The sequence below is a fragment of the Leptidea sinapis genome, chromosome 6 (assembly GCF_905404315.1).
Source record: "Leptidea sinapis chromosome 6, ilLepSina1.1, whole genome shotgun sequence".
NCBI classification, from domain to species: domain Eukaryota; kingdom Metazoa; phylum Arthropoda; class Insecta; order Lepidoptera; family Pieridae; genus Leptidea; species Leptidea sinapis.
Window position 1 is genome coordinate 4,508,548 of NC_066270.1, and position 23,687 is coordinate 4,532,234.

Consider the following 23,687-nt stretch of genomic DNA (forward strand, 5'->3'; position numbering starts at 1 on the left):
CACATAAAGATTTTTACGATTGTGCCACATATTACAAATAATCGATAGAAATAAATGCTAATATGTTATTTAATCAGGATCACAAGAAAACTAAAAGGTTAAAATAAAATAAAATATTAACGTCATATAAAGTTTTACTTTCTTCTTAGTATAGGGCATATAAATTAAACAAGTAAAATAGTTTCTTTTCTTTTTATTAACATGAGTCGTCAGAATACTAATTTATACTAGATTCGACAACGCTAATATACAACTGTCACCAATGCCTGTAACTCTTCAATGGATAAAGGGTCACGATGACTCACAAGGTAATGATGCCTCTGATGGACTAACCTGGAGAGGCTTGAAGATGACAACAATAGGACAAGAGTCAATCCTCCCTCTTCCATCTAGATGGCATACAACAGTCATACGAAAACATACCAATGAACTACATAGTAAATACTGATTGTATGAATAGAAGTGAGTCGTTCCAGAAAAACAAAAGAGGTGCTACCTCGAAATACTTCAGGCTCTCTCGCAAGCTAGTAAAACTCCCACGAGCAAGGTTGCGTAATATAACTCATGTAGTAACGAGTCACGGCCCTTTTAACAAGCATCTGTTGAACATAGGTGTTACCTACAGCCCACTGTGCAGGGCCTGCATGTACCAAATTTTTATATTTATTTTAATATTTATAAATATGAAAATAAATATTAAATTAATCTATAACAAAAAAAAAAAATAAGCGACACCGATTATTACATCGTAAAGGACTTCACTATAACTTGTCAGTCGTCGAGCTGCCAAAGAACTAAAAATGGAAAAAAATGTAATATCCCCAACTCTGGTGTTATTGTCATTAGCCCACAAAGAGATCTAATTAAATACCTTGAAGGTAAACTTGGTAAACACCAGGAATACTGTAAGTTCGAAAACATTGTACTGTTGTAACTAAGGTTATTGGCAATAAATTAAAATTGACACAAGGCTGAATTTTCATATTGAGCAGTGCCAAGAAAAAAAAAATTGACACATGACGGATGAATTATCACTTACTTTTGTCATTTGTCAATTTTAATATGCCAAAAATAAAATATTGAAATGTATTTTTATCCTATTAATGAATATTGTGCAATAAAATAAACATTTTCATTGTCAATCTATTTTCCATCTTATATGTAAAAATATTTGTAAAGTCATACCATGGGCCCGCGACAATTTATAAATAAAAATATGGTTGCCATCGTCGTAGTTCCACTCATTATAGGGGCTCATTATGGTTGGATGCATCTACAAACAGTCGACGTTCTCGTTTCTAAAGACGATCGAAAAAAATTACCGCAGGCAAGTCTCTAAACTGAAAGTACCTACTTAAGGTTTCAGTAGGTACTTCTATAATTATATAAGTTGTGAATCCTCCCATGACACTAAGTCTTGCTACAATTTACAATTTTACTAATGCAATTTATTTAATGTAATTTTTTTTTCACACACTGTAAGCACTTACCTAGGTTTGTAGCAGTTGACACTTCATCCAAATAAGTATCTATTACACTGTTTTTGGGTTTGAGCAGTTAGAGGAATTGGGATTCTACTTATGGGGGGTTTTAAAAATATATATTTTTCCTATATGTTCAGGTGGCAATAATATTATTAATCATCTAAAAGTTGGCATTAATTTGACAATCAACCCATATAGCTAGTGAAATTACTGGGCAAATGAGACTTAACATCTTGTCTCAAGGTGATGAGCACATTTGTAGTGCCACCAATATTTGGGTTTTTCAAGAATCCTGAGTGGCACTGCATTGTAATGGGCAAGTTATATCAGTTACCATCAACTGAACATCCTGCTCTTCTCGTCTCTTATTTTCATAAATATAATGTAAATTTTTGAGGAGCTTAAAGCTGGGATTGGTTTGGGGAGATTGTCCATCATTAGATGACCAGATCTTATGATAGTTCTTTAAAAATTGTTAAAATAATAGTTGTAGAAGTGGATATTTTGATGGAATTTAGTAAAATCATTTTACCTATTGGAAATTTTTGTGCTTTCAGATTTTCCAGAGCTCAGAGAAGTAATATAAAGGACTGAACAATAATTGTACATTTTCATAAGATAGATACTTCTAAGATGTTTAAAATAGTTATTTCAATAAAATTTTTAATTTAAGTAAATGTTTTTTTACTAGCACTGTAGCTGCTACCTTCAAAAGATTAAGATTTTAGGTATATTTAAAGACCCCTTTAACGGACCCCAGATGTTACTTATTTTCTCGCAAATAATATGTATGTGATAGAATAGTGTTAGTACATAGAGTAGAACCCGCTTAATATGATTTCTCACACAATACACAATTTGACGCCAGTCATTTTTATACATTTCTTAATGCTTAATACTACAGGTTTAAACCCTACCCTACGAAAATCAATGAATTGAAGATCTTATTAAGAAAGTGAATAACACAAAAAAAAGGACTCCCAAGTGAGAATGATAAAGATGAGGTGCTTTACTTTACTTCACTTGTGAACTCAAGGGAATATAACAAATCTCTTGCAAACGAGCTTTTCACTAGCCACATATCATGGAAATTTAATCCACTACAAAGCCCACACTGTGGTGGCTGTATTGAGATATTTATTATGGCATTTAAGACACACAACATGCAATAGGCGATCAGTAACTCACCTATGAAAAAATATTAATCTACATGGGGGGGGGTAGGGGTCTGGCTGAATGTGACAAGAGGGGATGGGGGGGTATAAGGCAACGTGACGTTCGCCGTTTATTATTTTTTGACATGAGCGCTAGTTCTGTGGCGCGACTAGCGGCGTTGGGATCCGTCACCACTGGTTTCTTTGTTATTCCAATACTTCAGAGAGTAACGTTTCCACGTACCCTGCGCTCTCGATTTAGTAACAAATGAAAATACTGTTTCTCATGTATTTATTATTATTTTATTCCTTCATTCGCCATTTAGCAGCGTAAATCCTTGGACTTCTGAATAATAGAAATATATTTCTAGGGGGGGTCACAGAAAGTGTGACACAGCGTGACAATAGGGGAAGGGGGGTCAAAATGAACTGTATTTAGTGTGACGTATTTTATGAACGGCCCCTGAGACCTGTTGTTTGTCTGTGTATTCTACCTTCTCAATAGTATAAACCTCATATTTCTAATCGCTTTAAGTTTTTCTTTATAATATTTCATTATTTAACCGCGCTTAGTTCAATTGTTCATCTTAAACCGCACACTTATTTTATAACCGCGTTTTCTTTTCTTAAAAACCAATGATTTTTAGGCCGGGGGCATGTCCGCGCCATACCTTACCTTATATCCATCCTTTTATCACCTAAGCATTATCCGTCTACACGACCTACTTAATCTAGTGGAAGGTGGCGAGAGAAGAGCCTCCGATGCACTCGAAATTTCGTCCGTGGCAACGCGCCGTCTGTTTGCGTTGACACACGCCAGACACTCCTACCTACCGCACCACGAACAAATTACATACCTAATTCGCCAATACAGTGTGTGCCGTGCTTCAAAATACAGTAGACAAACACCGCTTGCAAGAGGAGAACAGAGGAATACGAGGTAGGTCGTTCCCTTCTCAGCACAAAACCCGCACCGCCATCACGTGTAAATTGCCACACCCCAAGCACGCGCATACATTTGTGATACACATAAAATACCACACACTGAGGTCCCCATTTTACCGGCATCCTGTGCAAAGAAGCTTTCTACTGGAAAGTAACTGTTATTTGGCTTTCAAGTTAGTGTCACTAATATCCCGATTTGTCGGAAAAAGAAGCAACAATTTTCTTTCCAACGCTTATAATTCTCTTAAGTTTCGTAGGTACTAAATTGCTGACACGTAAATACTTTTTATCAGTTACCAACAGGTGACTCGTTTGCTTGTTTGTCCTGCTATGGAAGAGATAAAAATAGTCTCAATCAATTGTCATATCAATATATGAGTTTCGGTATCAGCAGTCGCCCGGCGACCCTCACCAGCCTAGCGCAACTCTAAGAAAAAAGCGATTCACTCGATTGTATGAAACGTGCAGTCATTGATAGATTGACAGGTGACGGCCGTAATCTTGCAAAAATCTAGCCAAAATCCACTACGTTTTAAGCCACCGTATGCTTTCAAAGATAGCCAATCGCCATACTGTAATTACTACTATTTCAAACTTATGTCAAATGACTGCACGTTTCATACTAAATTGAATTTCAATTTTTACTTTGGCAGTCCCTCCTTTTATTACGTCCTATTTACATCCTCTTTGACCCTCACGAAAGACGATCACGTCCACGCCTGAAGTACTGAACCAGGCATACACAAAGCTACAAGCGTGAGCTTCGTCACTAAATGGCAAATTCCAATTGAAGATTTGGCAACTTTCCGGTTTAGCTATGCCTTAGCGAAAAATAAGGGCGCGAAATTTTTTCAAGTTTAATTCATTGAACATTTTTCAAAACGATGTCACAAAAGAAAAAACAAATAGCAATCACGCACAAATTCAATTATGTATAATAATTGATTACAAATGGCCAGTCCAGAAACCTTCAGTATGGCCCAAGTTAACAATTGAGAATAGTTTTTACCTTTGTATGCAATTGTGTATGTTGATGTGTTTTTATTGGAAAACCCAGAAATTCTGAGCGGCACTACAACTGCACTCGTCACCTTGAGACAAGATGTTAAGTCTCATTTCCCTAATAATTTCACTAGCTACGGCGCCCTTCATACCGAAACACAGTAATGCTTACACATTACTCTTCACGGCAGAAATAGGCGTGCTGTGGTACCCATAATCTAGCCGGCATCCGGTGCAAAGGAGCCTCCCACTGGTATTTTATGTGGTTTTGTTTAAATGTGTGTACTTTTAAGGTGGTTATTATAATATATTCATGATTTTAACAGACTCTTGTGTTACATCACTTCACACGCACTGTTATTTAACAATAAAAGTATTAAGAGGGTAAAGTAACAGTCCATATTTATATTGAATAAATAGTTTATTGTTTGTTAAATACGATGGATCGGCGCTAGTCATATAGATGGTAGGTGGCCTCTTGATTCCAAGTCTGATTTTTTTCCTTTCTGCTGAACTCTCTCTGTCACCAGCTGTGGTAGCAGTGATGAAGACTGTACCTGTTGTAGTATATAGCAAAGGTTTAGAAGATATTCAACTATAAAGAAAATATTTAATTATACAGACTTGATGAAAACAACAAAAAAAGAAGCAATAGGCAAAAAAATAAATTTAATTTGGAGTGTCTAATACTACTTCTTCAAAAACACCTGCGTATAATTCATCTACCTATTGTGTTTTTTACATTTCGTATTTAGTACCCTTTTCACTTCGCTAACTTACACTAAGTTCTATTTAAAATCGTAGTATTTCACACAATTATTATCAAATACATACTAACATACATTAATAAAATATCTATCAAAAAATGTATAATGTTTATGCAATGATATACTAATCAAATTCTAAACTGTGACATGTCACGTGATTCAAGAACACAACAGTCTACTCGTGACACTATCACCTAGGTATATTTTGTTTCCTTGTAAGTACTAACAATCATTTTTTTTTGCGGCCCTTCGATGTTGTAGTTGGTGTATTATCAGTTTGTACAGATGAATTTTCAACACTGGCATGAAGTCTCTCCGTGAACATTTGCTGCATTAGATATGTAGATTATTTTATCAAGTCCAATTTGAAGGTAGTATAAGATTAAAGATTTAGTTGTTTAAACTTTTTCAAAGCAGCTTAAAGTAATCAAAAAAGTAATTAGTTACCTATTTAATTTTCATTAATGAACCGCAACTCATTTCTCCTCATCTTCCATTAAAAAATAATTTCAGCGCAGTACCTAGGTACGGTTTGTCTGCCTGCCATGCTCGTATTCAAGGCGCGATAAAAAACTTTTTTCTTTTCCGCAATTAAGTTTCCAGAAGCGACATACCTGTGCGCGCCTGGCCTTCTCGAACTCGTCGTAGTCAGAGGTGGGCAGCGTGAACAGAAAGTTCTCGAAAATGGGATGCCGCAGTAGCTGCTCACAGGTCCACCTCATCATGGGGTCTTTGTCAAGACATTTCTGTCACATATTATCATTTTGTATAGTATTTAAAATAAAACTCTATAAAAAAATTATTACCTACTTATATAAATAAAATAAAGCAGGTGCAATATTTTTCTCTGGCATATTACCCGTTTTCCATTTGGCAAAGGCATCCCCTGAAGATTGCCACAATATACTTACGGCGTCACCTTGCTTCTCAAACAAGGGAAGCAATCCTAGAGTTTCGAATGCAAAGAAGAGTCTGTGACAATACCATTTTCAACGATTATTTTCGCATAATAACAAAAATAAATACTTAAGTATTTATACTAATATACCTAATTAACATTATAGGTACGTACTTATAATTGGGTTCATGCGAAAATAATTGTGACTAATTGCCATGTGTAGGTATGTATCTACTCTCGAAACTCATATTTGAATTGTAGAACTCGACTCTCAAAAATTTTCTCTTCCTTTCCAAAGCAGCAACCAATATTTTAAAGAGGTAGAGATTGTGTGCAAAAAGAATCTTTTCTTACAAACCACAACGACTTATGAATGTTGTGGTAGCTTATAAGTGAATTAACACTTATCCATATTATTATTATATTTTAAGTTTAGGAATGTAAAGAGTGTAATTTGTTAGTTGCCCAAATAAATAAATAAACAACCTTCGTTAAAATTACACTGAAATTTGTTTTTTTTATGTAGTACAACAATAAATTTTTATATTTCCATCAATATGTGACTAATATGACGATAAGTAATAAGGGGTATTAAAACACGAATATGGGTCGATAATAGTATCACATGAGTGTTTTAATACCTAATTATCAACAGTTACCTAGTACAATACTCTATAAAAGATTCTGACACAGCTTATTTCTGACCATTTCTGTAACCATAATATTATCCAAAGGAGTGTTATTATGAAAACGGATGGTATAATGTTGTACTGAATTTCATTACAACACTCGTTTGGATGCTGTAATGGTCATTAGGACATTAGGTGTTTTAATGTTGGCAATAGATAAAAGTAATTTTGGCTAGGTAGGTCCTTGTGACGTTTCCCACCTAACAAGTACGTCACCTAGCCAAATAACAATCATTACTATTAATCATTATTAATTTATATTTCACTACGAAAAGGTGTCACGTTTAGACTATGTTCCCTTATAAATTATAACATTATTTACCTACTGACCGTTAGAAAGTCTAATATCAGCTCGTTGTTGGCATATCGGTGCGGGATTTTCTTCTCTAGCGGTTCATATGTTGTCGGCTCGGGCAAAGCCATGCCCTAGAAGATAAAAAAGCTTATTAGAAGTGTTTAGATTTGCATAGCTGCTGCTAAGTGAAACTGATCCATGATCTCTTATAATAAAGTGTTTCTTGCTCTAGTAATGATAAATTTCTGTCTTTAAACACATATCCATAAAGAATAGCAGAAACTCGAATAAATTTTTGGTGGGATTTTTTTGTAGCATCTACTCTTAAAAAATAGAATAATTGAAATTGAATTTTATCTTTGGAAGTAGTATCAATGGGCCTCGGCGTAAGTAATTAAAACGCAAAGGCTGCGTTTAGTGCTCGACCGACGCGACGTCCGACGCGACGATCAGCGCTGACGTCGGCCAAGCGTAGCAATAACAATGAAAACATAATTATAATGAACGCATACAGTCCAGCGCTAATGAATCGCTACGCGCGTACAGCTACGTCGCGCTGATGATAATCGTCAGTCCGGCGTACGTCGCTCCGCTGACGCGCTTAGACGATAATATATCAAGTTTTCTGTCAGCTGAGCACTAAACGTAACATGGTCAAACGCAGCGCGTACGGATACGGTCGGTCGAGCACTAAATTCAGCCGTAGTGTTTTTATTCGCCCATCATAGTTGTAGTCTCTGTCAGCATGAAAGGTAGAGACTGTAACTAGACTTTGCGGGTCTTCAAAATTACTAGGATGCCGCAGTCGCTGCGGCGTTTATTTGAACGAAGCGAGGTAAACTAAGTCTGTGTACAAAAACTGATGCTTATAGATCTGAACATTCGAAAATCATCAAAGGATAGCAATGTTACAATTAAAACTTGTTGTGATTTGATCAATTGGCTCAATTTTTAAATAAATATAAATAGCGCGTGCTAATTTGGAATAATTTGTAAATCATGTTTGTTTCTAATTATAATAATTGAATCATATCTAAATTCAAAATTCTGTCTCGACAATAACGTAGAAAATTTCGAAAGCTTTCTATAAGTTCAAATTTAAAATTGGTCCAGAAATGGCCGAGAAACAATTTAACACAGAAATCCATTGGCTTCGCATCGCTCAATAAATAGAATATTGCACATCTTGGTATAGTGGCATGATGCAGCGATCTTATTAGATAATAACTTGGCTTTATTTTCCTCGTAAGTATAATGAGATACTTACTTGAAAGAATGAGTTCTGTGAAAATATGGTCATGTGTCTGGGTAGCAGGTCGCCTAACGTTCTCTTGATGAGGTACAGTTGATCCAGATCGCTCTTGCCAGGCCACAACGCTTCGCTGGAGAGAAGCTCTGCGAATACACATCCTGAAAGACCAGATATATTTTATTATAAACCTTTTTACCGGAACTCTGATTATTGGAATACCTACTATAATGCTCGCATTACTAATTGTCTAAATATGAATTTAAAAAGACGACTGCATTACCTAGACTACGACTCTACCGAAAACTTGCTTAAAATAACCCACTAAGATTTTTCAAACCGCACAAACACATCACACACGCACACTCACACAATCACATCAGACACGCACACTCACACATATTATTTCAGAATAATTCAGATCACTACTCAAATCATAAATAAATATTTTGTACGTGCTTAAACACATAGATAATGGTTACTTATTACATGTTATATTAATTTTAGAAAGGAGTACTTTACTTCTATCAAATATTTTCAGAATTCATTTAAAAATTTAATTTGAAGCTCACTCATGAACCGGTTTTGTTACTTAATTGTATTTGTATGTTCACTTGTTTTCCGCGATACAGGCATGCCTAGTGCGGAAAACGCTGCTAATTTTGTATTTTTATGTATCCATTTTTGTCAATAAATATATTTTCTTTCTTTCTTCCTTTTCTTTCTTCTCTTTCTTTTCTTTCCTTTCTTTCTTTCTTTCTTTCTCGCGTGTTCCACTCAATTTGATAGTAAGAAATATAACAACTTGCTGGTTTTAACATCAGTCATAGTATTTAACACCAAGCATTGGCTACGAGGCTTACCAATTCTTACATTATTGCAAATTACATAGATCTCTAACTTTTTTTAAAAATAATTTTGCAGTCCATGTTGCTCATCGTATTAAGGCGCGGTCATACCTCAATATCCACAAAAATTGGTTTCTTGGAGAGTCGATTACAACATAACGCAATGAAAATATTCCGACGCAAAAAATACAGTGCACAAAGAAGGACTTATAGAAAATTTTGAACTGAATGGAATATTTATATATAATTTGAAATATCCAATAAAAAATTTTAAAGTTGCTTCCCAAAACTAAACTTTGGAGTCAAAAATCTCAAAACATGATCAACACTAATATTGTAGGATTGGTTGTAGCGTTTACAATCGTAGTTCGTTTACTGGTCAAAGATGTTTAAAATCGGTCAAGCAATTTTTCGAAAAATAAGAATAATAAAAATATTATTGTGAAGTGCACTTGTTAGGTTAGCTAAAACCAATTGTAGGTACTTTAAAACACCACATACCTACGCCTAATAAAGGCCCAACGCTTTCAGATAGGTACAAGATCTTACTAATTTCAATATTTGTTTTGATTATTACCTGACGATTACGATATTATGTTACGATCATCAACAATAAACATTCACCCGCCTGCACAACTGAGTTCATTGACAGAATGTTTGGTAGTGAATACCTATTACGAAAATTTTCCCGACGATTAAAACATACTCTATCGGCCTTACAAATAAAATTGGCATAAAGTTATTTATAACTAATCATAAACCAAGAATATGTAAAATGTTTTCAAATAGACATTTTGCTTACGAATGGTTTGTTCGGACGTATAATGTTTCCCGCGTTTATTTGCAAGGCAGCTTGTCATTCGGAGAACTTCAGAATTATCATTTTTTTTTATTTATTTAGTGGCACGGGATGCAAGTCCATAATTGTATTGACAGTGTTGCCAACGATATTGTAAACATTTCGCATTTTCTTTGTTTATCATCAGTTATAACTTTATACCAAGTTTATTTGTAAGGCCGATCGAGTATGTTATCATCGTCGGGAAGATTTTCAAACTCATAAAATATGTAAGGACATCTTCGAATTGGAAAGGTTATTTTAATTTTTTTTTACCTCAGAAGCCTCAGAACTAATAATATTATCGACTCGTTTTGTGATTTTTATGTTACTTCAGTACTAAATCATCAAAAAATCTAATAAAATAGTATAAAAATGTCCCAAATATCCCAATAGCCCCAAAGCTTGAACCTAAGTTCAAAGCAAAAATTTCTTCGCCTAAATTGGCCTTGTGGACTCCGTGGCATTTGTTCTAATAAAACTTTAAGCATGGCTTCAGGCTATTGTTCAAGCATGCCATTGTATTTAACAATCGTTTGGAACTAGGCCTTGGCTAAATTTATTTCAATACCTACTTACTAAGCAAAGCTTTCTATTCGGTAACTTAAGGTACATTTAAACTTATTATTTTACAGTTTTTTGAGATTCGGAGGTCAAACAAATAAATTTATCTTAACAGTAAATATAAATAAAACACTGTTTAAAAGATTAAAACGCGCGTAGCTAATAATAACTGGTTTTGTTTTTTTTTATGGAAGAGGAGGACAAACGAGCGTACGGGTCACCCGGTGTTAAGTGATCACCGTTGCCCACATTCTCTTGCAACACCAGAGGAATCACATGAGCGTTGCCGGCCTTCTTGGTAGGTGTACGCGCTTTTTTTGAAGGTACCCATGTCATATCGTCCCGGAAACACCGCACAAGGAAGTTCATTCCACAGCTTTGTAGTACGTGAAAGAAAGCTCCTTGAAAACCGCACTGTGGAGGATGGACTACCACACGTCCAGATGGTGGGGATGATATCCTAACTTGTGGCGTGTCGTGCGAAGATGGAAAACGGCGGCAGGAATCAGGTGAAGCAGCTCTTCGGAACACTTCCCGTGATAAATGCGGTAGAAGACACGCAATGAAGCGTCATCTCTACGCAACGCCAAGTGATCTAATCGTTCACAGAGAACTGGTTAGTTTTTTTCATAAAAGGAACATTATTATTATTTTAACCAACCCGACATTCAAAATACTATCACGACTCGTGCACTGAAAAGGTCGCATAACGTCGGGTTAGCTAAACTAATAATTAAAATGTAACTTTTACGCAAAAGTAATGTAAAAACAATGTTACAAGTACACGCATTTTAATCCTTTAAAAAGTGTTTTATTTAAAAATGAAACACTCGAGTTAATCAAATTCATCAAATCAGAAAATACTTTGTTAAAAGTAAATCGTTACCAATGGCCCAGACATCGACCGGAGTGCTATACTGTGTGTCTCCCACCAGCAGCTCAGGGGCTCGGTACCAGCGGGTGGCCACATAGTCCGTGTAGCTCTCCCCAGGACCTGCACAGATCAACATCACACGTTCAAATCACACAGTTTCATAAGTTCAGAACCTTATTCCCGTAAGCCATAAGGAGCAATTTGTTATTTTTATAAGTAACTCTCACTTACTGTTATAATAAAAGATACAAAATTTATGAACGACCCTGAGAGTTGAACAAGATATTCCAAAATTTACTACCCATGCGTACTCGGTTGGCTCAGTTGGAAAGATCGCTCGGACGGAACCCGAAAGGTCTCCCCCGGGTTCGAGTCCCGCATCGTTCATACATTTTGGTTACAAATTTAATTTGCATAAGGAACAATGTGATCAAATGTGTCCTATTCATATCGAACACTGGCTTCTATCGATGCTATAAATATATAAATAAATATTGACACACTTTTACAAAAATTATCTTGCCCCAAACTGTACAAAACCCAAGCATAGCCTGTACTATGGGTACAAAAGAATGATATTTCAAACATGCATGACTCGAAAACAAACATCCATACTCATCATATAAATGTTTGCACCTACCGGGATTCGAACCCGGGACCTCAAGCTCAGGTCAAGTCAAGGCAGGGTCACTAACCACTGGGCTATATGGGTCGTCAATTCAATTCAAATATCCAATCATCGATGCTTTAGGGACAGACGCGTTAGTGAATGGGCTATTCTCAAAATATATTCTCAAAATCATATGGTGGCGAGTGGTCGTTTATACTGAGACTACGATTATGGCAAGTAATATGGATATTATTAGTATAGCGCGAATTACTAAAGAAGTTAAAATTACATTTCGGGGCAAGTTTTAGCTTTTCATTTTATTTGTAATTACTGTGTTGTAATTGTGTAACCACTTATGGTTTTTTTTAAGAACTTTCAAATTGCGCAAAATTATCGAGTTATTGACTATATATACTGTACTTGATTATTGCTCTGAAAAGCAGCATTTAGGACTTATTTACTTATTATGCTATTTTATTCAGGTATATAAACGAGAGTGACAGGTCATTAATTATTAGGCCCTTAATTGAAATGCAGTGAGACAGCCTCCATCACAATAAGACCTACAGTCCTGTTTCCCCCGTACGCAGCTAGTGCTTGATATTCAAATTCAAATTCAAATATTTTTATTCAAAATAGGATTTAAAATCACTTATTGAACGTCAAAATCTACCACCTATTCAAACCTGAGAAGAATGGGCGCAAGAAACTCAGCGGGCTTTTTTTTAATATAAAATATCGATTACAATGTAATATCGTACAAAAAACATTTATAATTAAAGAGCCTGAGGGTGTTCGCTTTATTCCCAGTCCGTGGTGTCATTAAGAAAATCGTTTATGCTATAATAACCTTTCCCACACAAACGTTTTTTAACAATTCTTTTAAATTTCGTAACACATTTGTTTTGTACATTTTCTGGGATCATATTGTAGAAGCATATACATCGCCCAACAAAAGACTTACTAACTCGACCCAACCGAGTAGTAGGCACAAGTTTATGTTTGTTCCTCGTGTTAACATTATGAATCTCACAGTTTCTAGAAAATTCCTCAATGTGCTTATGGACATACAAAACATTATCAAAAATGTATTGAGAAGCAACAGTCAAAATGTTTATTTCTTTAAATTTTTCTCTTAATGATTCTTTAGGACCTAGGTTATAAATCGCGCGAATAGCCCTCTTCTGCAGCACAAATATAGTATTAATATCGGCCGCACTGCCACATAACAATATACCATAGGACATACTATGAAAATAACTAAAGTATACTAATCTCGCCGTATCTATGTCAGTTAACCGTCTAATTTTCTTAACCGCATATGCTGCAGAACTAAGCCTATTCGCCAATCCTTCAATATGGGATAGGTTCTAGTAGATAATAATATTAATATTACTTTAGCTAGCTTCAAATGATATACTTAATAATACCTACTAAAAATGAAGATACAAAATTCCAAACCTCATCAGTTTCTCATGGCCTAATTTTCCGAATTTTAAATAATAACTAGGTACCTTATAAGTGGAAAACAATAGCGAAGTTAATTTATAATGCAGGTAGGGTTGCCAACTGTAGTCTAAAAGAGTTTAGGGTTTGGTAAGCCTCTGAAATAAGTAAAGAAAAAAAACATAAAAAAAAACATACCGACGAATTGAGAACCTCCTCCTTTTTTTAAGTCGGTTAAAAAGAGTAAATTTTTTTTATTATTAAATTAATTATTAAAGTAGTATATTTATTCCCAAACTTCAACTTCAACAACTTACCAAACCGACATTTCATTTTACTACAAAATCGTAGTAAAATGAAATGTTTGTTAAACCAACCTACTACATTTAGTTAATACCGAGAATTTTTTTTTTATTAGGCATATGCTAAAAAATCAGTTTTTCTAATAAGACTATTTTAACGTACTCTACAAGCGTTATAAAGAGGTGTACGTGAAATAGAGTACAACAATACTACAAGTATAATATTAAAGTGGTTTTTTTTTATGAGAAAAAGTTACAAGTCGAGCAATACGACCTGATAGTGATAGGCCCTGTCTATTTCAATAAACTGCCTTCCTGGGTTCCTAAAAACTTTCTCATTTGCCCAGTAATTTCACTAGCACCGGCCCTCTTCAAACCGAAAGACAAATAGTGGTAGCACACTAATGGCTTGATGGCAGGGCAAGGCGCCATTTTAGTGCCCATCTAACAGGCATCATGTGCCAAGAAGCCTCCGAATGGTAAACTTCGGTTTGCAACCCTCATTATCTTTCATAGACAACAATAACCAAACTGTTAATTGTTTCGGCAAAACAATGATCCTACGCCCACTAACAAGGCCTAAAGAAAGTGCCTGTAATCATGTATAAATAACCCACGCAACATGATGCGAATCTCGGTAGGTACACTGGCACGGAAGACCGCAGAGCGGGGCCTTGGGACCAATATAGCTGAGGTGAAGGTTGACCTTAAATGCCATCGTTATGGTGCAAGCTATTAGCTGCCACAAGTGGCGTAAGCAGTTTTTTCGTTATATATTATCTTCGATCTCGACTTGTAGATCTAAATAAATAAATAGCTAATAATATTTTGTCATTTTTATGCAATTTCTCCCACCACTTAATGAAATTGAGAATAAAAATACATTTTTTTAAATAGTTCATACCAATATTTTTGGACGGTGCGGGACTGCTAAGCTAAACGTTCTATACCTACACCTTTCATTATTCTTGGTACCTACGATTGTTCAACTCTCCGGTTGAGGCTAGATATGTTGGTTGGTAAGACCTGATAGATTATGGGTCGTTAGTAAATTTCTATTCTAATAAAAAATTGTATTATTGCCTCATACAATATAGAGAAACAAAATACTTTATTTGACTTGTAATGGGTAACATAAATATAAATTATTAAACCTACTTTTTGTAGAAAATTTGTAACCATTGAAAGCTAGATTATTAATAAAGAAACCTTGGTATTAAGTATTTAAATATTTTTAAAAATCATTAGACAACCTAACGAAAATTGCAATAAAAATTAAACACCTAGTCAAATATTGGAGCTAATGTTCGTCTACAAACATTTTGCTATTAAAAAAGTGAACGGCGTTACTTTTTTACTTCTTATCCTTTCAAATTCGGACTGAAACAGTCGAGGCGAGCGACTACTTCACTATTACTAGTACTATCTACTTAATAGAAGTGTGAACACGCACCTCTATTTTCAACAACAAATGCATACTTATTAAAGTGACTGACGTATCGCGAGTGTAAGACGTAGGTGTCATGTACACTTAAGTAAAAAACCTTGCCTGTTGTCATGCGGTGCCTAACAGGAAGGTCTATCGAGACGTATAAATGTATATATTATTATGGTTTATAGTAGGTATTTCGTATTATATTTGCACGACTCACGAGCCGAGAATAATGAAGAATAATACAACCATAGACATAGAATATAAGAAATTTATTATATTTACTTAGGTCATAATGAAACTTATGAATGTCAAAGAATTTTACACAAAATTCCACCTTCGCACGAGACACCACAAATTAGATTATCATCCTCACCATCTGGATGGTGTGGCGTTCCTCCACAGTCCGGTTTTCAAGACACTTTCTCCCACGTACGACTAAGCTGTGGAATGAGCTTCCTTGTGCGATGTTTCCAGAACGATACTACATGGGTACCTTCAAAAAAAGCGCGTACCTACTCTTTCTTAAAGGGCCAGCAACGCTTGTCCTATCTTTCATAAAAAAAGAGTATATGTATTGGAGTTTTTAATGTCAAAATTTTGGAACTTCATAAAAAAAAGAAGCATTATAGTTTATAACAAGCCAAATTAGCTCTCTCAGCATAAATATTGTTTAGTAGGTAAAAGAAAGCACATGTCTTTGCATACACGGGGCACACTAAAAGTTTGCACTTCTAGCTAATCGGAACTATTTGAATTTCGAATGTTATTCGAAAAAACAATTGGCGGGAAATCATTTGTCAATCGTTTTTTATCACACTTCAAAGTTCTAAGTGCACAACGAAAATGGAATTAAGTCGAAAAGATTTTAGAGCGATGATTTTTTATGATTTTAAAAGTTCTTTCTCTCCACAGCACTTTGCCGCTTCTTCAAAAAGGCTTTGGGAGAGAAGCACCTTGCTTGAGCACCGTGAGGCGATGGATTGCTGAATTTGAGAGAGGTCGGGTTTCTTTACATGACGAATTTCGTGAAGGGCGGCTTTCAACTGCTGTCAACAAAAATAATGTGGCTACTGTTAAGCGGCTAATTGAAGAAAACCCGCAGATTACCTATGAGACAATTCGAGGACTATTGGGGATTGGCATGAGCAAAATTCAGAAAATTTTACACGAAGAATTGAAAGTTCGCAAACTTTGTTCTTGTTGGATCCCTCATTAACTGACAGCGGAGAAGAGGCGAGCTCGCGTGGAATATTGCTCACAGATGCAAATGAAGTACAACCACGGACATTCTAATGCTGTTTATGACATTGTCACAGGAGACGAAACGTGGATTTTTTGTTTTGAACTCGAAAAAAAACAGCAAATGTTGTGAATGGGTGTTTGAAAATGGGAACAGGCCAACAAAAGTGAGGCAGGCGACAAACGTTGGTAAAAAATGATCGCATTTCGTTTCTCAGCTACGGGTCCCATCTCCACAATTTTAATTGAAGAGCAAAAGAGTGTTAATGCCGAGTGGTATTCTACCATTTTTTACCCCGGGTGTTAAAAAAAGTTCGCGAAAGACGACCGTTCTCCTACATCATCACAACGCATCTTCACACACGGCCAACAAAACTAAATCATTTTTAGGTTCCGAAAAACTGCACACAGCCCCGACCTAGCACACTATGATTTCTGTATTTTCCCTAAAATCAAAGATTTGATGAGAGGTTTCAATACCAATGGCGAAGTGATAGTGTTCAATCAGCACGTAGAAAACATGCCTTCAGATCTGTGATCCTCCTGTTTGAAAAAATGGTTCGATCGCATAAAAAAATGTTTAAAATGTAAAGGAGGGTATTTTGAAAAGCAATAAACATAATATTTTGGTTATAACATGTTGTTATTTTTATGTTACGCAAAACTTTTATTGTGGCCTACGTAACATGTTATCACGCAGAAACTATGCAAGCCTATACTATTTTATTCATTGATCGATAAATATTAAATTCAACACACGCAACACCTAAACATAAACTAATATGAATTTGAGAGATTGAGTTTTGGCCGTGACTACCCTATATTGTACAATCTTCTCGTTGAAATGTCAGTAAAGTAATTTGATGAAGCAACATTACTTTGGCTTCCACCTCTTACTTGACCTCTCTAAACAAATATACATATTAATCTTTTCACATGTTTTTAAATATTCTATTATATCTAAGATTTACTAATAAAACAGTGACTGTGGCCTTTTTGTCACCAGATTTATCGTTTTCGAAACCTAATAATTTACTGGTCTTTGATGCGCCCCAACTTAATACCGCACTACCTGACAACAATAGCTTTTTTATTACGGCAACTATTAAATGCTTGTGTGCGTGGCATCTTCACACTCAATGGCATCTTTCAAATTTTGTAACATACTCGTACGCTTCGTGTTATTTTACATTGAATTTAATATATTTATAATACAAAATACTTACTGATGATAATTATGCGAACCCAGTGTCTTTCTTATTTCTTGTAGTATTATTTTTTCTAAGTTTTACTACGCAACCCAGCATTTTAGTTTTAAATTATTAGCAAAGTTAGTAGTAGGGATTCGCCGGTTCTGGCTCACAGTAGTAGGGATTCGCCGGTTCTGGCTCACAGTAGTAGGGATTCGCCGGTTCTGGCTCCTCGATTCTGGCTCACTTGCTCGTGATGCCTACTAAAAAAAAAAAAAAAGAAGTTTGGTGTCAAACTGGGGGTTTTGATGTATTTCCGAGCGATTGCGCTGATCCGTTTTTCGATATCTCCTACAGTTTCAAAGTTAGCATTTTAAATTAAAGAGATCCATAATCATTAATAATCACTGGTCATTTAGCTAATGATTGGTGAGCGACTCAATGTCTAAATTTCCATGAACGTGATACAGGTAATTTACTAATTACCTCTATCACATTCGTTACTACGATTAAAAAGACAGTTTCTGTATTTATTATTTATTTTTAAAACATGATTTAAATAAAGTATATAATAAAACATCATTGCAGATTGTATCATTTTCAAAATATTTGATGAAATCATTCAAACTCTTTTTATTAAACTTAAGGTATAGATACATTATGCAGTACTCGCCACACACTGCGGTATATTCATTCTGTACTCTTGCAGTATTGTAGTTATACATTCTGCAATTCCTTTGTAAAAACATCAGCTGGAATCCCTGAGGTGGACGACCATATGAATCGAAGTATTGTCCAATACCCTGCTCATCAATGTGTATTGCAACCCAGTGAGTGCCTGGTTTATTATCACTATCTAAATTGCTGACAATATAACAGGGCGTTACAACATATATCGGCAATCGGTTTGCCGCGTAAACCTTATTTTTAATACTGGGATCGATTTTGTTCAAATAATTCTGTATCTCGATTGTATTCATATTAGTTGAGAACAGGGTCTTGTCAGTTGCGAGGATTGAATAGTTATGTGGATCATAATAACATAAGCACTCAATAAATAAGGCTTTAATGTATCTTATTCATGTATTTAAAACTTATATGGTTACAATAAAACAAAATATCATTACAAGCGATTCAAATATAAATCTATGAACATTTGATGAAATTATATTTTCATCAATTTTATTATAATATAAAAGCTGATTGAAAACGAACTTTGTACCTACATACTTACTTAGTCATTAGTACAATCTGGAAATGTTGACTCCATTAAACTATCAATAATTGAACTTATCATTTAAGTGCCATTATGTTTCACCACAATATTTAAAAACCAGTACTAATCATAAACAAATTTACTTTTACGATATTTTAGTATAAAATGCTAGAACTGTTCAGAAAAATAATCATTGAAGTGGCGTATTCAGTCAAATTATTATATATTTTGTGTGGTGTGTAATTGTTGAGTGATTTGCTGCAATGGAGGTAAGTTTTATCTATTATTCACTTTGAAATTTAAAAGTAATATCATTTGTTATATTAAGATATGTATGTATAATACTATTCTAAAGCAGTCTTATTGTTGTTGTAGAATGCATTCAACCCAACAATGGAAGAAAATACATATAAAACATTTTACTATCCATTGTCTGAAGATAGCCAGGATTCATTAAAAGTTCCTCAACTTAAATCCTTGAAGCGGGCCAGCTCAAATGAAAATATAGATGCATTATTCGAAGTGAAAAAAACAAAACAAAAGAAAATATCATCATCAATATCCAGAGCACATGAGAATGGAAGTATTTACAATACAACTAATGCAGATGACGGAAGAAATGCATCACATTTGGTTAAAATAGAAATCTATGATCTCAATAAAATAAAAAACACGCCTGCACAAGAACAATGGAAATACGCTGATTATAGATTAAAATATTATACAATCGACAATAATGAAAGTTATAAGGACATAAAAAAAATTTTATACAATGTTACGAAGAAAATTTTAGAAACAGAAAATTATAAGAAATATAATTTTAACAATAAGTAGGTAGCTATGAAGAAATACATAAATATAAGTTCAGTTTAGTTATTAGTTTATTTATTCTCTTGTACAAATAATATTATTATATTCTCATCATTTGGAAAATTAAACATAACGATATGGAACTCTGCTTTGTATGTAATGAGGTTGAAAAAATGATCAAGTGAGTTATTTTCTTTGTAAATTATTTAGTATCATATTATTGATGAAATGTGGCTAATATCATTCACTTATGTTGTAGTCAACCTGTTCTACAAAGTGGAGGAGGTTTTAAGAGAAGAAGTGCAGTATTACAAGACAGTGAAGACAATGATACAAGTACAAAGAGAGGAAGACAAGGGGAACCATCCACATCATCGGGGCTCACCAGTGTGAACGATGAAATGGTGAACTGTTCTTTATGTCAAATCTTAATACGGAAAAGATATTATGCAAATCATCTTAGAAGTAACCTCCATAAGAATAACGTAATGCAATTACATAGTACTTTAAAAAATGTCACAGTACACGAATCGGCTTTTGGTAACAGAATAATCTCATATAAAATAAAGAGTAAATCCAACCAATTACAAACATTCGAAACACCAGAAATGTTTTTGAATTCTATTAAAAATGAAATTATTTCACTATTTGAGGAATCTGTTCGATTGCTTACAATTTTTAAAGTTAATTTTATTCTGCACGCTAATTTTGTTCAAGAAACAAAAAATATTTCTAATGAATTTGAATTTCAAACATGTAGTTATACTATAATGCAGGGTGAGGATTTAAATTTTTTCTTTTCGTCCTTATGTGATATGTTGATGACTAAAATTAGCACATTTGAGAAAAAAGATAGTGGTTGGAGTCTTAAGAAAATAAATGCATTAGACATGAATATAAACAAATTCAATCCATTACGTGGAAAATCATACATTGAATTACCTAAAGAAATCAAATTAAAAAAAAGTGTTATAAATGTACAAAACTCGGATGATTTATGCTTTAAATGGGCTTTGCTTTCTGCATTATATCCAGTTACTAAGAACTCTCAGAGAGTTTCATCTTACAGTAAATATTCAAATAAATTAAATTTTGACGGAGTTACGTTTCCTGTTAAAATGACAGATATACAAAAAGTAGAAAGGTTAAATAATTTAAGTGTAAATGTTTTTGGTCTTGAATACAATTGTAAAAAGAAAGTACATGAATTAGTTGGTCCATTGTATTTAACAAAATCACGGAAAATTGTTCATATCAATTTATTATTTATTTCGCACGGAACAATTAATAATTTTTGCTACATTAAAAACCTATCGCGTTTAGTAAGTGGTCAAATTTCAAACCATGAACATGCAATCTACATCTGTGACGGTTGTCTTTTACACTTCTCAACAAATGATAAGTTATCAGCCCATCAATTGAATGATTGTTGTCATATTAAAGTGGAATTGCCTAGTACAGAAAAAACTTTAAAAGATTGGTTTGGACAACCAATTTCAAACAATGTCTTAAAATTTGATAAATTTAATAAGATGTTACAAATACCCTTTGTTATATACGCGGACTTTGAAGCTTTCCTTAATCCAATTCAGACATGCTTTAACGATCCATCAAAACCTTATACAACTAATGTTCACAAACACGAAGTTTATAGTTTTGGGTACTATATCAAATGTTCATATGATGATAGTTTATCAAAATATGAAACATATAGTGGTCCTCATTGTACTCATGTCTTTATGAATCAGTTGTCTAAAGATTTAGAAGTGATTTGCACAAAGAATTCTTTTGTCATAAGTCCAAAGCCTTTGACTTCCAATGATAATGAAATTATTTCGCAATGTAAAGACTGCTTTATATGTCAATTTAATTTAAATGGTGAATGTGCATTATACTTTGACTCGCATACAGGACATTTTAGAGGAGTTGCACACGAAGTATGTAAGACAAAGTTTAGAATCCCCTATCACATCCCAGTTTTTTTACACAATCTTAGTCAATACGACTCTCATTTTATTGTTCATGCATTAAATTCTATTGAAGGGGAAATTGATATTATTCTACAAACGAAAGAAAAGTACATTTCTTTCACAAAAACGATAAAATTTAATAATCATAAAATTCAATTGAGATTCGTTGATTCGTTTAAATTTTTGCCTTGTAGTTTATACAAACTTGTTCAAAATTTGAAGGATGAACAATTTCAAACATTAAAATATAATTTTCCAAATAATAATGATTTTTTACGTCTTAGAAAAAAAGGAATTTATCCATATGAATTTATGTCATCACATGATTCCTTAAAACTTTCAGCACTCCCTAGTCGCGATAAATTTTACAATACATTAACCGACACACATATTTCCGATGAAGATTATGAACATGCCAAGGATGTTTGGCAACACTTTCATTGTCAAAATATGTCAGATTATTCTGATTTATATCTTAAAACCGATGTTTTACTTTTAACAGATGTGTTTGAAAATTTCCGAGCCTTATGTTTGCAAACATATGGTCTAGATCCAGCTCATTATTATACAGCACCTGGGTTAAGTTGGGATGCTATGTTAAAATGCACAAAAATTAAATTAGAATTACTTCAAGACTTTGAACAAATAGCTTTTATTAGATCGGGCATTCGAGGAGGTGTATCTCAATGTAGCAATCGTTATGCCAAAGCTAATAACAAATATATGCGAGAATATGATAAAGACACACCAAACTCATTTTTAACTTATCTTGATGCTAATAACCTTTACGGATGGGCCATGTCTCAATTCCTTCCTACAGGAGGTTTTGAGTGGGTAGATGTCACAACTAATTTTGATGTCCCTGATGATTATGAATATGGTTTTATTTCGGAAGTAGATCTAGAATATCCTATTGAACTGCATGATTTACATTCTGACCTACCCTTATGTCCCAAGAATATATGTATTGGTAATACAAAAGACATAAAATTAGTTCCAAACCTTCGTAATAAAATTAAATATGTGATTCACTACAGAAATTTAAAGCAATGTCTGACAATGGGTTTAAAATTACAAAAAATTCATAGAATTTTAAAATTCAAACAATGCGCATGGTTACAATATTATATAGATTTAAATACAAACATGCGTAAACTAGCCACATCTGATTTCGAAAAAGATTTTTATAAATTAATGAATAACTCAGTGTTTGGAAAAACAATGGAAAATATCGAAAAAAGAGTAAATGTAAAATTATTGAGTCATTGGGAAAATCAGGGTAAAATTCTAGGCGCACAAGATTTAATTGCTAAGCCAGAATTCCATAGTTTATCTATTTTTAATGAAAATTTGGTTGCAGTTCAATTACGAAAGACGAAATTGTTCCATAATAAACCTATTTATTTGGGATTTTGTATATTGGATATTTCTAAAACTCTAATGTACGATTTTCACTATAACTATATGTTTAAAAAGTTTCAAAACAAATTAAAATTATTGTACACAGATACTGATAGTTTAATATATCAAATTTTTACAGATGATTTTTACAGAGATATAAAACCTGATTTACATTTGCGTTTCGATACCTCTGACTATACAGAAAAAAATATATTTGGCTATCCAAAACTCAATAAAAAGAAGTTAGGCTACTTTAAAGATGAAAACAATGGTAACATATTTAATGAATTTGTAGGACTTAGATCTAAAATGTATGCATTAGATGTTGAGGGAAAATTCACAGCTAAAGCTAAGGGGGTTAATAAAAGTGTTACTAAGAATATGAAAATGGAAAATTATAAGACTTGCTTATTTGAAAATAAGAACGAATATTGTTCAATGCTTAGATTTAAATCAATAAA

The 23,687-nt window shown here is 33.9% G+C and overlaps 2 protein-coding genes across 5 annotated transcripts in view; one reads left to right on the forward strand and one right to left on the reverse strand.

Moving 5' to 3' along the window:
• Window positions 1-1,042: 1,042 nt before the first annotated feature.
• Window positions 1,043-2,161, forward strand: LOC126964944 (uncharacterized). Its single transcript, XM_050808277.1, has 2 exons — window positions 1,043-1,327; window positions 2,042-2,161. The coding sequence occupies exons 1-2, from the start codon at window positions 1,187-1,189 to the stop codon at window positions 2,063-2,065; spliced, it is 165 nt and encodes a 54-aa protein (XP_050664234.1). The 5' UTR covers window positions 1,043-1,186; the 3' UTR covers window positions 2,066-2,161.
• Window positions 2,162-4,987: 2,826 nt separating this feature from the next.
• Window positions 4,988-23,687, reverse strand: part of LOC126964927 (cyclin-dependent kinase-like 4) — a 53,873-nt gene continuing 35,173 nt past the window's right edge. For all 4 annotated transcript variants that reach the window (XM_050808257.1, XM_050808254.1, XM_050808256.1 and 1 more), the window contains 5 exons: window positions 11,620-11,727; window positions 8,502-8,644; window positions 7,270-7,365; window positions 5,967-6,098; window positions 4,988-5,142 (listed from right to left, as the gene is read on the reverse strand). In XM_050808257.1, the coding sequence (XP_050664214.1) occupies window positions 5,041-5,142; window positions 5,967-6,098; window positions 7,270-7,365; window positions 8,502-8,644; window positions 11,620-11,727 (581 nt within the window). In that variant the 3' untranslated portion in view covers window positions 4,988-5,040. The remainder of the gene's footprint in view (window positions 5,143-5,966; window positions 6,099-7,269; window positions 7,366-8,501; window positions 8,645-11,619; window positions 11,728-23,687) is intronic.